General features: G+C 40.8%; 1 protein-coding gene across 3 annotated transcripts in view; it reads right to left on the bottom strand.

Moving 5' to 3' along the window:
• Positions 1-13,843, bottom strand: part of LOC105021887 (glucocorticoid-induced transcript 1 protein) — a 37,042-nt gene extending 23,199 nt beyond the window's left edge. For 2 of the 3 annotated variants that reach the window (XM_010889879.3, XM_010889878.3), the window contains exons 1-3: positions 13,692-13,843; positions 13,166-13,557; positions 5,224-5,363 (exon numbers count right to left, since the gene is read on the bottom strand). In XM_010889879.3, the coding sequence (XP_010888181.2) occupies positions 5,224-5,363; positions 13,166-13,508 (483 nt within the window). In that variant the 5' untranslated portion in view covers positions 13,509-13,557; positions 13,692-13,843. Of the gene's footprint in view, positions 1-5,223; positions 5,364-11,733; positions 11,853-13,165; positions 13,558-13,691 lie in introns of those variants that run through there. The other variant, XM_020041469.2, reaches the window with a different exon arrangement.
• Between the last annotated feature and the right edge of the window lie 2,185 nt (positions 13,844-16,028).

The raw sequence follows: 16,028 nt of genomic DNA on the forward strand, positions 1-16,028 counted from the left end.
TCGCAAGACACCATTAATCTGTGAACTGTAGGACTGTTGCCACTGGCAGTTTTAAAAGCTTGTTAGCCAGTAATATTTCGCTAGACGCCTTTAAGCATTAAGTGAAAAGATGAGAGAATTGTGTTGCCAGCAAAGTGTTTTGTCTATCCTGAACAAATCTAATGCATAATTCAAAATCCACCAGAAAGAGTCGCAATATAACAGTTTTATTTTAGGATTCATGTAATGTAGCTACTGAAGGTTGTAGCCAGCAAAGCTTTTGTCTGTCCTGAACAAATTCTAATGCATAATACGTTTTAACTGTGATGGGAGTCGAACGTGGGACCTGTTGTAGTCCGCGTCTCTAACCACTATGCTATTTAACAAGGGGTAGTCAGTCAGTCAGTTAGGCAATCACTCAGTCAGTAAGAGACATTTGCTCATCTAGGCCAGCTCCGCTTACGTATGATTACTTCTTGTATTACTTCAACTGAAAAATGTTTGGGTTTTTTGTTTAATTTCAAAAAACTTTGTTATTTGAGCCCAAATAACAATTGCACACCTCAGTTGTGTGTGTGATAATCATGCGTGCAAAAGTGGGCACGCATAACCAGATTAGTGAAGGATGAAGTGCTAGTTGAATTTTCTCCGGTTTCGGTTGGTTGGTGAAAATAGTGTATAGCCACAATAATGTTAGCCAACCCATATAAAATATGATTTACATTTTACGCATTTACAATCTACAATCGACGCATCTTTCTCAGAACTATGCTAGGCGATAGGCCTACCTGGTGTTGTATCTTCTTGCCGGGCCGTGTAAGCGGAGCCGGCCTAGAAGAGCGAATGTCTCTTACTGACTGACTGACTGACTGATTGACTGAGTCCGTCCCTAACTGACTAACTGACTGACTGACTGACTACCCCTTGTTATATAGTGTAGTGCTTAGAGACACAGGTTACAGAACAGGTCCCGCGTTCGACACTTGTAACAGTTCAGGACAGACAAAAACATTGCTGGCTATAACCTTATGTAGCTCTTTAATAGGAAGCCTAAAATAAAACAGTTCTGGTGGACTAAAGAGAAGCGAGACCATACGGCATCAGTCCATATTTCAAAAGCTTCTGTGATGGTATGGGGGTGCATTAGCGCACATGGCATGGGTGACTTGCAGATCAGTGAAGGCACCATTAATGCTGAACAATATATACAGGTTATGGTGCAACATATGCTGCTATCCAGACAATGTTTTTTTTCAGGGAAGGCCTTGCTTATTTCAGAATGACAATGCCAAATCATATCCTGCACATATTACAACAGCATGGCTCCATAGTAAAAGAGACCGGGTGCTAAACTGGCCTGCCTGCAGTCCAGACCTATCACCCAAAAATTGAAAAATATGACAAAGGAGACCCCAAACTGTTGAGCAGCTGAAATCCACTATCAAGCAAGAATGGGAAAACATTTCACTGTACAACATTTTCATTTTGTACTATTTTATGTAGTAAATATAGCGATAAATGATTCGCACATCATAGCATTCTGTTTTTATTTGCATTTTATGCAGCATCCCAACTTTTTTGGAAACAGGGTTGTATTGTATTTTTTTTTGTTTCGGCTCTATACTACAGCACATTGGATTTGAATAACAAATAACAATAAATAAGAGGTCAAAGGACAGACTGTCACCGTTGAGGGTATTAACATCTTTAAATCCATTAACAGTGTCGAAATTACAAGACTATTTATTACATTGTCCCCCAATTTTGAGAGACGTAAAGTAATTTGACATTTGGCAGCTCAGGAGTTTCTAGGCCAGGTGTGTGTGGTTGTACCGTTAGTTGATGCAGAAGATAAGCTAACAAAAGCTCTAGAGGTGATTCTAATAGCAAATTAACTTGTTGACCACTGAACACTACTGTAGTGGGTGACAGAAGGAAAAAACATTTTCAAATCTTGAACAAATATTTAGACTTTTCTTATTCCAAATTTCTTGGATATACTGTAGCCAGTTTTCACTGAAATTCGCAGAACAGCTAAAGATACATGTGGAAAAAATAACAGAAACACCACATGGGACAGGACTGTTACTTTGAAGTAACTAATCACAACTACAAAAGCAGCAGCAGCAAAGGTCATAAAAGGTTAATTGCCAATTAGCAGAACATACTGTAAATTACCCTTTAAATGTTGTATATATATTAGGAGTGTTTTTAAAGAGATTTCATATGTATGCGCTTTGAGAATTATTGACCTTTATTTTGAAGGCATTAGCCCTTCTTGCAATAGTACAGCATATGGGAAATCAAAACAGGTGTAGGTAATCAATTGTTGGCATGATGGAGGTGAATTGTTTGGTGACAATCAAAATCATGGCTTGGTGTTGAGGAAGAAAAAAACTATAAGCCTAGCACCTAGGTATATGCATTGATTTATTGTTAAAATATATAGAATGTTTTGACATTGTCGCTGACCAAACACTTCAAAATCTTTGAGTATGCCAACAAATGTATAGTAAATGAAAGCCTCTATATTCCTACCTGCAAATTGATCTTTCAGCAATTAGTGGTTGTTAGTGAAATTCTAGGTGTTCACATATGTAGTAGCATATTCCCTACTAATTAGCCTGGTCATTGTATGTATGCAACACATATTTCTTTCATATGGCTGTTACTTACTGTTCTTTGTCCTTTCTCCATCAGCTATTATGGTGTGTTTATGTTTATTTTTACCAAAATCATAACCATCAGTTCGGGAGTCATTCATCATTCAGCTGGAACTGCTAAACTCACTGATAACATTATAATAACATTATGATCACCTGCCTAATATGCTGTTGGTCCCCTGCATGCCACCAAAACAGTGCTGACCCGTCGAGGCATAAAGACCCCTGGTGTCTGGCACCAAGACATTAGCAGCAAATCCTTCAAGTCCAGTAAGTTGTGAGTTGGCTCCGCCGTGGATCAGACTTGTTGGTCCAGCACATCCCACAGATGTGTGCACGTGTCAAATTGACATCCATAAGAATTCCTGGACCCCAGGTTTCTCAGAACATAGCCCAGAGCATCATACTCCCTCCACTGCCAACACTTTCCCAGGTAAAAGGTGCACTCGTGCACATGGACATCCATGTGAAAGAGGCTGTCCACGTGATACAAAAGAAAATGAGACTCTTCGGACCAAGCAACCTTATTCCACTGTTCCGAAGTCCAGTTCCGATGCTCGCATGCCCATTGTAGGCCCTTTCGACGGTGGACAGGGGTCATCATGGGCAGTCCCATACGCAGTCCCATACGCAGTCCCATACGCAGCATGTTGCAATGCACTGTGTGTTGTGACACATTCCTCCCATAACCATCATTCAAATGTTCTGTGACTTGTGACAGTTCAGACCAGACAGGATAGCCTTCGCTGCTCTCGTGCATCGATGAGCCTTGGGCGCCCAACACCGTCAATGGTTTGTGGTTTTGTTTGTAGGTACTCACCACTGCTGACCAGGAGCACTCCACAAGCCTTGCCATTTCAGAGATGCTCTGACCCAGTTTTAGCCTTTGTCAAAGTTGCTCCAGTCTTTACTCCTGCCCTTTTCTCTTGCATACAAAAGGTTGACTACGAGAACTGATTGTTTGCTTACCATCTAATCTACCCAGACCTTGATGTGGCCATGTTAGGAGATGATCAATGTTATTTGCTTCACCTGTGAGCGGTCAATGTTTTGGCTCATTGGTGTATGTGACAGCTATAAAAGAAGTCTGATAATTATCATTTTGATATTTGAGATTTCAAAGCACCATGAGCATCATGAGAGTTCCAAGGAGGCCAAATCGTTGGAGCATGAATTGCAGGTGCATAGGTCACAAAAATTGCAAAATGATTCAAAATGTCAAGTAGAACAATCTCAAAATGCATGACTAAATATGCCAAACACACCAATTTCATCAGCAAAGAAAAACAATGGTCGCAGGACAAAACTGACCAACAAGATAGTGGCTAAATGCACAGCTGCAAAAAATTATCACAGAAATAAATCTGCATGTCTGTAACCCAGTCTCAACAAAAACTGTACATCGTGAGCTTCACAAAGCTGGAATTTATGGCAGGGCTACTATTAGGAAACTGCTTGTATCCAAGGCCTACGCACAAATATGCATAACTTGGTGTAAAGGAGCACAAAACCTGGATCCTTGAGTAATGGGAAAAAGTAATATGATCTGATGAGTCATCCTTCACCCTATTTCCGCCATCTGGACAGGTTAACATTTGGAGAAAAAGGATGCTTTCAGCACACAATGCCTGCTGCCAACTGTTAAATATGGAGGGGGATCCATAATAGTATGGTCATTGGGTCTGATGATTGCTCTGCATGGTTGTGTAATGGTTAAGGAATATGAGACCAGATTAACCTCTTTTATCCCATAAAGAACCGAAGGCTTTTCTTGATGAATGCTGAAATATTCCACTACACACAGTTCAGGACTTGTATGACAGCATTCCAAGAAGGACTGGAGCTGTTCTAAAGGCAAATGGCCCTACTCATTACTTGATCCATGACATTAATATATTGTTCGATGACTCCATTATTTTGTCCACCCTTTATAGTAACAATTAGAATTAGTATTTATCTTAATGTATTCCTAAACCAGAGTATCCACTTTGGTATGTGATGAAGTCAATCCAGGCACACCTGTGTTCTTTAGGAGTCATAAGCTAAATTTGTTCCTCAGAATTGGCAATCTTTTCATTAGAGATCATCCATATCATAATGAAACGATTCAGGAATATATTGTGATATAATTTTGTCTGTATCGCACAACTCTGCAATTCACAATGTTTAAGCCATGACAGCTTTTTACTATATAGTAAAACAGTTGGAACTGTGGAAGACAGTTTAGAAACAGATTTTATTTTATTCTGATCTGCCAGAAAGTCAGTCTGCATGTTTAAAGTTGTTTGGGTCTTGGTAGCAAAATTAAACTTGATTTAGAAAAAGCACTTCATGCCTTCAAATCAATAAGTACAATGTACACTTATGAGTATACTGTAGGTCTGTATTGGTACACATTTGTAACCCAAATTAATACATTTACAAAAGAATCTCAAGATATGCTGTATTGAATGCCTCATGAAAATCTAATCTGGCATTCCTGGATTGATACCGTACTGAACCATGACCCTCAAACCACGATAAGTACCCTACCATGGGTAAAGCGTACCATCGCCCCTCTGGTCTACTGGCATTCAGTTACCTGTGTGGCTTTGTCTTTCATGCAGGGTTCATGGAAGTCACGAGGCCACTGGCCAGTGAGGTACGGTCCTGTAATGGCATCCAGGGAAGATGTCCGCCGAATAGCACTGGAGCTACGCAACTGCAGTTTGGACCTCTCTCCTATAGGGGTGAGGGCAAAGCAAGGGTCAGGACAGGACACACACTGTCATACCAAAAGATTGGTCCAGAACCTTTTGTTGTTTTTCAAAAATGTCTCTTATGCTAACCTTATTGAGAATCAGTGCTCTACAGTGACATGTACAAGGCCTTACTAATCTTGTTGTGAAAGCTAGGTCTGATGTTATGGGAGCTGCCTTCTCTCAGCCAAAGTAGTTAAACACACACCGCCCACATAAGAACTCATAAACAACCACCCCAAAATGAACATCAATACATCCTGCATTCACTCAACATTCCTTCTGCAGTAACTCACAGTACGAACTGAAAACAAAGAACTTGGCTGTTTTTCTAAAGCAGGAAGACTTAATGGGTAGTGAAGAGCGATTAGTGCTTTTCGTGGTTGGTTCAGTATCTGTTTTATTATACACGGATATATCGGCCTGTATTAAAATACCTCAATCTGTATTAAAATACATCAATCTGTATTAAAATACATCAATACATTATATCCAGGCCTTTTACAATTACAAAAAGATAATTAATTAATTTCATAAATTTTCATTGTGCTTATTTTGGTGACAGTATTTGGATAGAAAGATGTTTTGTGTGACTGAATTTGCTGAAGTTAGAAGCATCATCAGAAGAACATTTCTTGTAACCTAACTAACCATATTTTAAATTTCTATTTCATGCCAGGTTACACGGGTACAGAAATCATCCGTACTGACTTCGGCTGATTACGTTATATGAATACTGGCCAAGAATCTTCCTATCAGTGTATCCCGGCTGATTTCTTTAATTTGTTTATTTTTCTATTACTGTCTATTACATTGCATTCATTGCAATCTCAAATAATGATATGTTGGGTTGGTTGTTTTCGCCACATAATACTTGATTTCAGTTTTGCACACAGGACATATGGCAGTTTCCCTTTCTCCCCATATGAAATCCTATATGATACAGGAAGTGCCACTCTAACTGGAGGTTAATCGATTGATCGGCCTGGCCAATTAATTAGGGCCGATTTGAGGATTTCAAAACAATCGGTAATCGGCATTGTTGTATGCCGATTATGACCAATACTTTTTTGTGGGGGAAGCTCGTATTAAAATGCAGTGGAAATCCATGAAAAGACTGCATGACAGTCTGACCACCTGTCACGCAAAGGTAGCATCAAAAGGCCTTTGTAAGTTGCTAGCTAGCGTGAAATGTATCTTTCAGAATACAATCATCACATATTTAATAGCTAAGAATGTTAGATGATTATTTAATTGAAGTTTGCACAATCAGTTTGCACACATCAATAAGGGTTGCAACAGGTTCCGTAAAACACTGAAAGACTTAAGTTCCTTTTTCAAAATTATTGTTTCCTTATTTGACCACTAAATTGACCAAAGTAATTTTCTGTCAGACAGAAATACATTTTAAATAACTTAAAAAATAAACACAGGCTTAAATGTTTCTTGTTATTGATCAGCTCCCAAAACCACTCAGCTGTGATTAGCCATGCTGTGTGTGTGTGCTACTGCGAACATCTGTATCAAACAGTCAGCTGATTGGTTATCAGCAGAGGTGTAAAAAGTAAAAGTACTCAACTGGGTTCGGCTGTGTTCACCACTTTTGGGAAGTTCCTAAAGAAGGGTTAAATGACCATGTAAACAGAGTTCATCACTCATCAGTGTCCTTAATTGATAATTTACACACTTATTGTTATTTAATTGATCACTAGTTAGTTTTGAACTCCCTTTACCTGGTTATTTAGATCTTAATTAGAACACAGCCGAACCCAGTTGAGTACTTTTACTTAGTACTTTTTACACCTCTGGTTATCAGCTACATCGTTGTTGATGTAACGACGAAGCTGATTATTTGATATCAAATTAACCATTGGAGGCTGATTACAGCAGCTAGTTTTTCTGTGATTTATTTTACGTAGAGCAGAAAGTATAAACTGAGCGGTGTCAGGCAACTAGTTAGCAGGCTCTTTAGCACTTCATTACCTCAAGTAATGCATATTCCAATGCTTATGTTGCGGGGCGCTGTTTCTGACTTCAAGCCTAAACACTCCCGAGATCAGGCTTGCACCTTTGGTGGTGTAAAGAATTTACATTAATAATAATAATCATGGAATACACAAACAGTCCATATTAGATCTTAGGCATCTCATAATGAGATTCTTATTGGAAATGATTCTTCTGTATACACTGAAAGCCAGTAGAAATCTAAACTATGAAATATGAAAATGACTATTGATATCGTCAGGTATTGTTAAGGCAAAATGCCTCAATTGTTGATTTCTAAAATGTATTTCCTGTGGAATATAAAGGTACGCCTGCTCTGTTTTTTTAAGGCAAAACCAGAGATATTAAGCAAGTGCTTTCTGGTATCCTTTAAACCTGATATGTTGGCAATGCCTTCCCACCTTTCAGCACCAAAACCGACTGGCCATAAATGTTTAACTAAATGTTTTTGGCACAAATGCACATGGCACAAAGTGCACTTTTACTTGAGTCCTTCATTTTTGCATAATACTTTATATTATTTAAACATATTTTGTTTATTGTTTTATTGTTATTTGAGACTATATCGATTTATCTACAAATTAAGAGATTACCATAAAAGTGTTCATTGTTCATTCAGTATAGTTCCAATTGTTTAAACAATTATAATACTAACACCCGAACGGTTTCGGTATCAGAGTTAAACAAGAAACTAGGCAAGCCTAGTTCAGCTGGCCCGCAATAGAAAATGTTGACCTCTCAAGATTTGAAACATGGGTCGCCCACATGAAAGGCTGTGTCGTTAACCACTGAGCAGTATATTGGCTGAGGGTCAGTATACCTTTACAGGTGAGGATGGACAGGCTGGCGTACTTTGCTGAGGAGGTCCCTCTCGCTGACGTCCTCTCTATCCTTTCCGAGGAGGACTCCTTTCAGGAGGAGGGTCCCTTTGGGCATCCTCAAAGCTTTGGCGGCTATCCTCAAGCTCACCCAGGCTAACTCTCTCGGCCTGCCGGGTGATGGCCACGTCAGTGATGCAGGTCAGGCACCTGTGGCTGGCGCTCACCTCCCTAAAGGAGCCTGAGAAGATACCCTTCCTCAACACTCCGTTGCAGGAGGACGCACTCTTCGGCACTACAGTCACTGGTGCGCCAAAAGAAAAACAGGGAGGAGCATATCCGGCTGGGTCCCCTTCTGCCGATTCCTGCTTCTTCTTCAGAGTCCGCTGCCCCCTGAGGTTTCAGGTTCACGGAAACCTGGGGGTCGGCTGCATCGCCGTCCTCAACATCACCATGCTAGGTCTACGGGCGCATGCGGCTCGCCCGGTGCAGCGTGAGGGGAGGAATCCTTGCCTCCCGAGGCCGTCCCCTCCTCCTCCTACCCACTGGCAGAACAAGGGAGGCCGGAAGGTCCCTCCGTTCAAGAAGCATTGTGTGTGCTTGAGCGTCTGCTTGTGCGCCGAGTCCGGGTCTCAGCGTGTTTTTTTGGCTGGCCTCGGGCACTTCAGTTTTTACTGATTGAGGAGGTGCCGAATGGGTTGGTGCCGTGTGCGCAAACGTATGTGCCAAGGGTTGAGCGGGATGGAAGCAGCTCTGTGGCATGGTTGGTATTTCAGTGCGTGAGCAGTCTTGTTGCACACTTGTCTCGTTGGTGAGGTTGGTGACCGGCAGGAGGTACATCTTGGGTTTACTCGCTTTGCCCTAAACCAATAGGAGCGAAGCCCCTATGGGCAAAGCTTCACAAAGTAGAACGATAGTTACTTTCGTAACTCCAGTTCTCTGAGTGGAGTGTCGCCCTTAGGGTTCATGCCCTGACCGGTCTCAGGCGGCTTTTCTTGTGAAGAAAAGTATGTCGAGAGACTGAGCAGTGTGAGAGAACCTCCTTTATAGCCATGGGGCAGATGGCCATGAGAGGTGTGACTTGCATATTTAAATTTTCCGTGACTGCCTATTGGCAGAGGGGTAAACCAATAGGAGCGAAGCCCCTACTGGCGACGCTCCATTCATAGAACTGGAATTACGAAAGTAACTATCGTAATAAGCTTTACCGGTATCTACTAACTTACTGGAATAGTCATAAGAATTGAGCAATTGCTAGCGAGTCTGCCAAAGCTATTTAATTTCATGGCATAAGAACGTTTTTTTCTTTCATGGCAAAACAATGTCTTTAATTCGTGAATGACATTGATAAAATAACTATCAATAAAGGTGACAATAACTAACTTTTTCATCAAGTGAAAAGACAAAGGAATCGTGGAATCTACCAGAAATAATAAATAAATGCTGTTGCTTTCAGCAGTTTCAAACTTAGGTCTTCCACATAAGAGGCACTGTCTTTAACCACTAATCCACGGCACGTTTCAGCAGTCGCTAGTCTCCATTGAGGATTGTGTTAAACTGACTAACATTTCTTATTAATTTTACTTCCACCATAGCATCAATGAACTTTGGCTTTTGCCATTGGCCGTTTTAACAGCTTATTAGTCAGTAATATGCTTACTAGTATCTACTAACTTCCTAGGAATAATAATATGAATTTAGCAACTGCTAAGTGAGACTGAAGATGAGCTTGTCCATGCAAGAAACAGTCGCAATATAACCGTATACAGTTTCGTTACGGAACAATTCATAATGCGTACTTGGCTTCGACTGCGAGGAGATACAACTCGGGACCTATGGTTCACATGTCCGCATCTCTAACCACTACACTATTTAACAAGGTATAATCAGTCAGTCAGTCACTCAGTAAGAGACATTCGCTCTTCTTGGCCGGCTCCGCTTACGCGGTCCGGCAGAAATCATAATCGGCTGACCTCTACATTTGAAGCTCTCCTCTTCCCAAACCAAATGACTCTCCTCCATCAACCACCACCTGCCTTATTCCTGACACTGACAGTTTGTTGAAAGTGGTAACAACACATAATACAACAACTAGGCCAATAAGAGAACCATTAGTTGTCACTTCAAATAACATTTATCGCCATATTTTATTTCCATTACAACAAACATTTTCTTTTTGGGAAATAAATACACCCCAATGATTTCTACACTAAACAAATCTGAGTATTTGTCAAATCAAACTACCAATCTCTAAAGCCCACCTTCTCACAGTTCCTTTATGTCTTGACCTAATTTCTCAAATGGCACACATAGCTGACCAACATCTGTTCCAATTAGTTATTTATTAGTTGAAAAATATACAACATTACGGTTAATCACTCAGCAGTATTGGTGGGTGAAACCATAGGCTGGTAGGCAGGATTATGGTTTGTGATTGTTGAAAGGCAATGGGATCTCCTTACTTTCCATATCAAAGAAATTCTGAAGGGTGAAGCAGGTGACCACATTCTTTATTAAATCTGTTGCTTGTCTAGGTAGCAACATGCACAGTGCTGCTTTTAGTTCCCACTACACTCCCAACCAGTAGGCTCTAGATCCTAGATGCCCACCAAGCCTGCTAGACAACCATTTCAAAAGGGTTGGCTTAGTAAGTAAACCTTAAGGCCTACTTTGAACCATACAATGACAAAGGGAGTGGATATCTATAAATATTTTTTTCCAAACATAGCTTAAACATTTTGTCTGATTTTCCACTGACACTCAACTTTGATAAATGTAAGCCCTTGAGCAAAATACATTCTGAAAATGTTCTATCATTCAGTGCCCATATTCTGCAATTTTCCTAACAGTCATCTAATTAACCTCTAAAAGATGGTGAACTTTCTACCAAAGTTCAAAGATTTTCAGCAAGGTTCTAGGTTTAACAACACGCTTTTTTGTAATTTACTCTTACTCTGCAATTTGTGGATGTGTGACAATGAGACAGGCAGTTTCAGCACATCTGGTCCTTTGACAGGGAGGGGGAGATTCTTTGTTGGGAGCATTGGGATGGCATGGTGTGGGGATGATGTCATGGTGTGTGGTGAACCTAAAGGTCATCTGGTGGTATGTCACCCTTTTCCATGGCCTTCACCCTGGCCATTTTCCTGATGACCCTTTCAACATCAGGCCCAGATGAGATGAGTGATGTGAATGAACACGCTGACTGACTGAACCTGAGATGCCCACTTGTTCCCTACTCAGATGTTCCAATCACAAAGCTGCATCGCTGAAGGACACAATAAGACTATGTATTGTCCAATTCAGCCCATGTTTAACCTTTATTTCAAATGCCTTGATCTGTGAAACCACAAATTTGTTTAAAAAAAATTATTTAGTATGTTTGTAATAAAAAGCCTACAATTCTTAGGAGGAAACACCCAAATAGCTCCATATTTCCATTTGTCAAAGAAAGCTGAACAATACATTTCAACATTTCCATGCAGAGCCATTTTCACTTGTCGCAATGCAGTGCCCGAAATACCCCCTTACCCTGGCTAGCTGATGACATATTCTTGTTTCGATTGGAAGGTCCTGCCGTCAAACAAGTCTTCATCACAAACTATGTGGCTGGACATTGCTCAGGGTTGAAGGTCGTCTCATTCGGAGAACTGTGGAATTTAAGGCATTTCAAGCCATTGTCCCAAACATTGAGTTACCAACCCGACAACAACAGCGATGCAGGTTGGCAACACAGAGGCTGCCATTTTGGGAAAGGTAAGGCGGGGGCCATTATATTCAACTGATGTAGGAGGGCGTCTTTGCAGCTGGAGTGTTGTGGCTGTCGCTGGTTGAACCATGGTGATTCATGACCTGTCCTCGTAAAGTGCTGAAGGTCATTATAGTAAAAATACCTTGTTTCATGAGTAAAATACAGCCCTGGATTTATATTTAAAATCACACAGCAGGTTTGATTCAAACAATCAGTCTCCAAGCTAGTACTGAAAAATATAATTGTATTCAGAGATGTCTACTTGACAAAGGCAAGCAGACATTACATGCTTTATGTTGGTGTGCCCTGTGTGGTACCGCATACAGGGTTAGCTGAGACAAACACCTACAATATTACAGAAAAAATGACATTGTGGAAGAGAAAATATAATCAGTCTCAATACTAGCTGCAACATCAATATTTGGCAGGAAAAACTGTCTCATAAACAGGATTTACAGAGCCTGAAAATAGACCATTTAGATTGGTCTAGCCTCCTATCTCTCCCTTCAGTCCACCCTCTAGCTCCTTATCACCTGGAAGGAACTATGTCTCAGACTGAGCCAATAGACCAGAAATGTTACCTCTATTCACCTCTGTTGGTTGACCTAACAAACTATCGCTAGGCTCCTCAGACTTGTGTATTGCTTGTTTGATTTTTGGTGTTTGAAGCACCGGAAGTTGAATAAAAATAAAAAGTGCTATAATGATAAATTATTATAGTATGTTCTCAATTAGTCATTCAGTTAAGATTGTAAGTAATACCTGTGTCCTGACTATTTGTTCAGAAATGACTCTCAGAGCCTGTGACCCCTTCACAACCCTGTAAGGCATGTCTTACTGACAATTCTCTCCTCCCCTTTTCTGTAAATATTTCAAAAATAGCTGTAGGGTAGGAGAGGATACCATTAACTTATCAGTTATGGTGTACAGTGGTAGTACATATGTGCTTACAATATATGATTTTCCAGCACTCATAGACATGTTATTACATGAATCATAATTAGCAACACAAGTCACATCTTGTTTTGTGTCAGTATAAATACGTCAATAAAGTCATAAATCAATTTTGTAAAAATCAAATATATGAAAAGCATATCTATGTGACAGTATATCACAGTAATATAATCTAGCAACCATCAACAAAGAGAAGCGTATACGTCTAACTGTCCAGAATGTATCGATATTGTGGTGTGCGGACAGACCAAGCCTTACCTCTACAAACTGGTGAGTTTGGTCCCCAGTCAGGCGAGCAACAACCCTTATTCTCAGGCGACAGTCTCTGTCTCGTGGCGAACTTCGGTTCCCAGATGCCATTTACTCCACAGCTCAGTGTCGGGCTTGGGGGAGACGACCCACAGCTATTTGTAGGTCCACTGTAGCTTCCAGCAGAGAGAGACGGAGATAGTGTGGGACTGCTCCGTCCCCCGAGTAGCAGCTGGTAGGGTACGATAGCGCGAATGGGGTGCAGACGGTAGCCGTTAGAGGAACTGGGGGACCCTGCATTGCTACGTCGGACTCTGGACTGCTGTTGAAGCGGGTTGGTGGGAGCTGACATCCTGCTCTATGTATCACTTTGAAGAACAATATTGCCGAGAACTTCGTTTCTGGAAAACAGAGGATAAACATCACAGCTAACTTCCTCAAATTTAAGTTCGTATTCTGTTCGAGCTCCTTTGCAGCTACAGTAGTGTACTGCGGTTGCTAGCACATAAAAAGGCTAATGCCGGTGATAACTTACCCGAAGAACATTAAAACAAGTCCACTTTGTCCATGTTCCTCGAGAACTTAAAATATAAAGTTGTATAAAAACTTAACACTTAACTAAACATACTCCTTATAATCCGGTGCTTCCCTACCTTCCCCACGTCCACTGTAAATGACAGCTGTATATCGGCAAGACTACTGGCCGATACACGTGGGCGGGCTACGCACTTTATTTCAGATCATGTGGTTGGACAGTGAAATTATACAGTAACATTACTCATTGGTCAAATCCTTCCGATCGTCCGTATTATCAGCCAATAACTTTATTGATGTATTATAAGGACTGGACCAACATTAGTTTCTGAAAATGTTATGGTTTCAAATAATAGACGTACAATGTTTCACAACGAAACAGTAAAAACAACAATTTATGATTGTAGACACTAAAAATGAGGATGTGTTATTGCACAAACTTGCTTCTATGATAATAACCTACATTTGATTACAGATTAAGACCACCAGGCTGTGAAACCAAATTTGCATAGTCCCAGACATGAGTTCATGCAAAAAAGGGAAAAAAGAAACGTATTCACATAACTGACTAAATATGCCCCGTGGATATTTACAGGAGAGTGATTGTTTCCTATTTATTTCCTCAAACACATTTAAATGAGAGAACTGTAATGGTTGAATTATACATGATGGAGTGGTAATGTTCTACCTGTTACACAGAGTGCAGCAAGGTGATCTGCCATTTTACATTCAATAATATTCTTTTTTCATTGATTTTATTCCCAAAATAACACTTCTCCCTTGGCAACAGTTTGACGTATAAATAGTATTGAACGCATTTTAGAAACATTCAGACAACGCACTTGGATCACAACAATAATAGGCCTGTATCTAATACTTTCATTGACATAATATACACACACACGTTCAAAATTAGCCTCAAATGGTAGAACTCAAGAGCTTTCAACTGTGAACTTGAGGTCCCGTGAATGAAAACCATTATAAAAACTACTGAAGACAGTCTACCATAATTTTCATCTAAATTTAGATGACAGATCATGGTCAAGTAAAACAGCATAAAGTTACACAAGAAACTAATGCAATTTGTTACTCTGATTCTGTTTTCAAAAGGCAAAATCCAAACAAATGCTTTGAGTTGGAGTAACCTTTCATTCAGAGTGAACACGGCTCCCCAATTTGTCAACCCCACTCCATTATGGTTCACAAAAGGGCACACCATAAAACAGCCCACATGGAGAGACAGCAGTGAAAAGCAGCATACAGTAGTCCCCCAGGCCCCTCCCTACTCCATGACCAAGTGATTTAACCAGACCGGGTGCAGGGCCCTCTAACAATGCGTACCCGAGTCCACGCAAGAGAGTCCAAGGAGGGGGTTGGCAGAGAAAAACAGACATCAACAATGCAGCTTACACTGTCGTCCCTGTGGAGGACGTCTGGACGCACATCTCAGATTGATGTGTGATATGCATATTTTGGGGTAGATTTTGGCCTGGGAGAGAACAGCGGGCCCTCTCGCTCTCCAGCTCTCACCCTCTTTGAGTCAATGGTGTTCAGTGGTGTTCCGGCAGCTGACGCTCTTTATGAGGAGAACAATCTGGAGGGTCTTGTCGGAGTGCCAAGCAGCTGCTGTTTTTTTCTCTGCCTCTTTTCACCAGCTAAAGGCAGGGAGTTAATATACAGACAACTCCCCCTTCCCTGTATGCACTGTAAGCCCTAACGTACAATGTGAGATGAAGGGTGTCACAGTCCAGGGGAACTAGAAGAGGGAGAGCATTGTCATGGCGCTCCGTTTCTGTTGCCTGGGGTAACATCTTTCAGTCATCACTTAATCTACACTTTTTCTTGTGTCTGGTGGTGATGCACAAAGACAGCTTCAAAATGATTACGGATATGTAACCATCAGCCAAGCAGTTAGAGCACCTGACCAGTAACTGAAATATCGAATCCTAGAGTCTGTAAATTGAAAAGTCTGTCGTTCTGTCCCTGAGCAAGGCAGTTGTCCCTAAGCAAGGCAGTTATCCCTAATTGGTCCCAGGTTGTTGCTGAAAATGAGAAAATGTTCGAAATCACGTTACCTGGTAAATAAAATGGGAGAAAATATTTGGGCCGACCTTCATTACATCACTGATGTGAAAGAGAAGTTAAGGCTAGAAGCTAAAGCTAGTAATAGATCATGATGATCATTCTGATACAGGTTATGTTAAGCATTTCCCCTCAAGGAACTATTCAAATTGATTAAGAGAAAATAAGCCACACTCCATCAATGGTAACCACTCTTAAAGTCTTACAACACAACAATAAAAAGATCCACTCAAGGTTTCATTTACAGTGTTAACAC

This window comes from Esox lucius, chromosome 20, assembly GCF_011004845.1.
Source record: "Esox lucius isolate fEsoLuc1 chromosome 20, fEsoLuc1.pri, whole genome shotgun sequence".
Classification (NCBI taxonomy): Eukaryota; Metazoa; Chordata; class Actinopteri; order Esociformes; family Esocidae; genus Esox; species Esox lucius.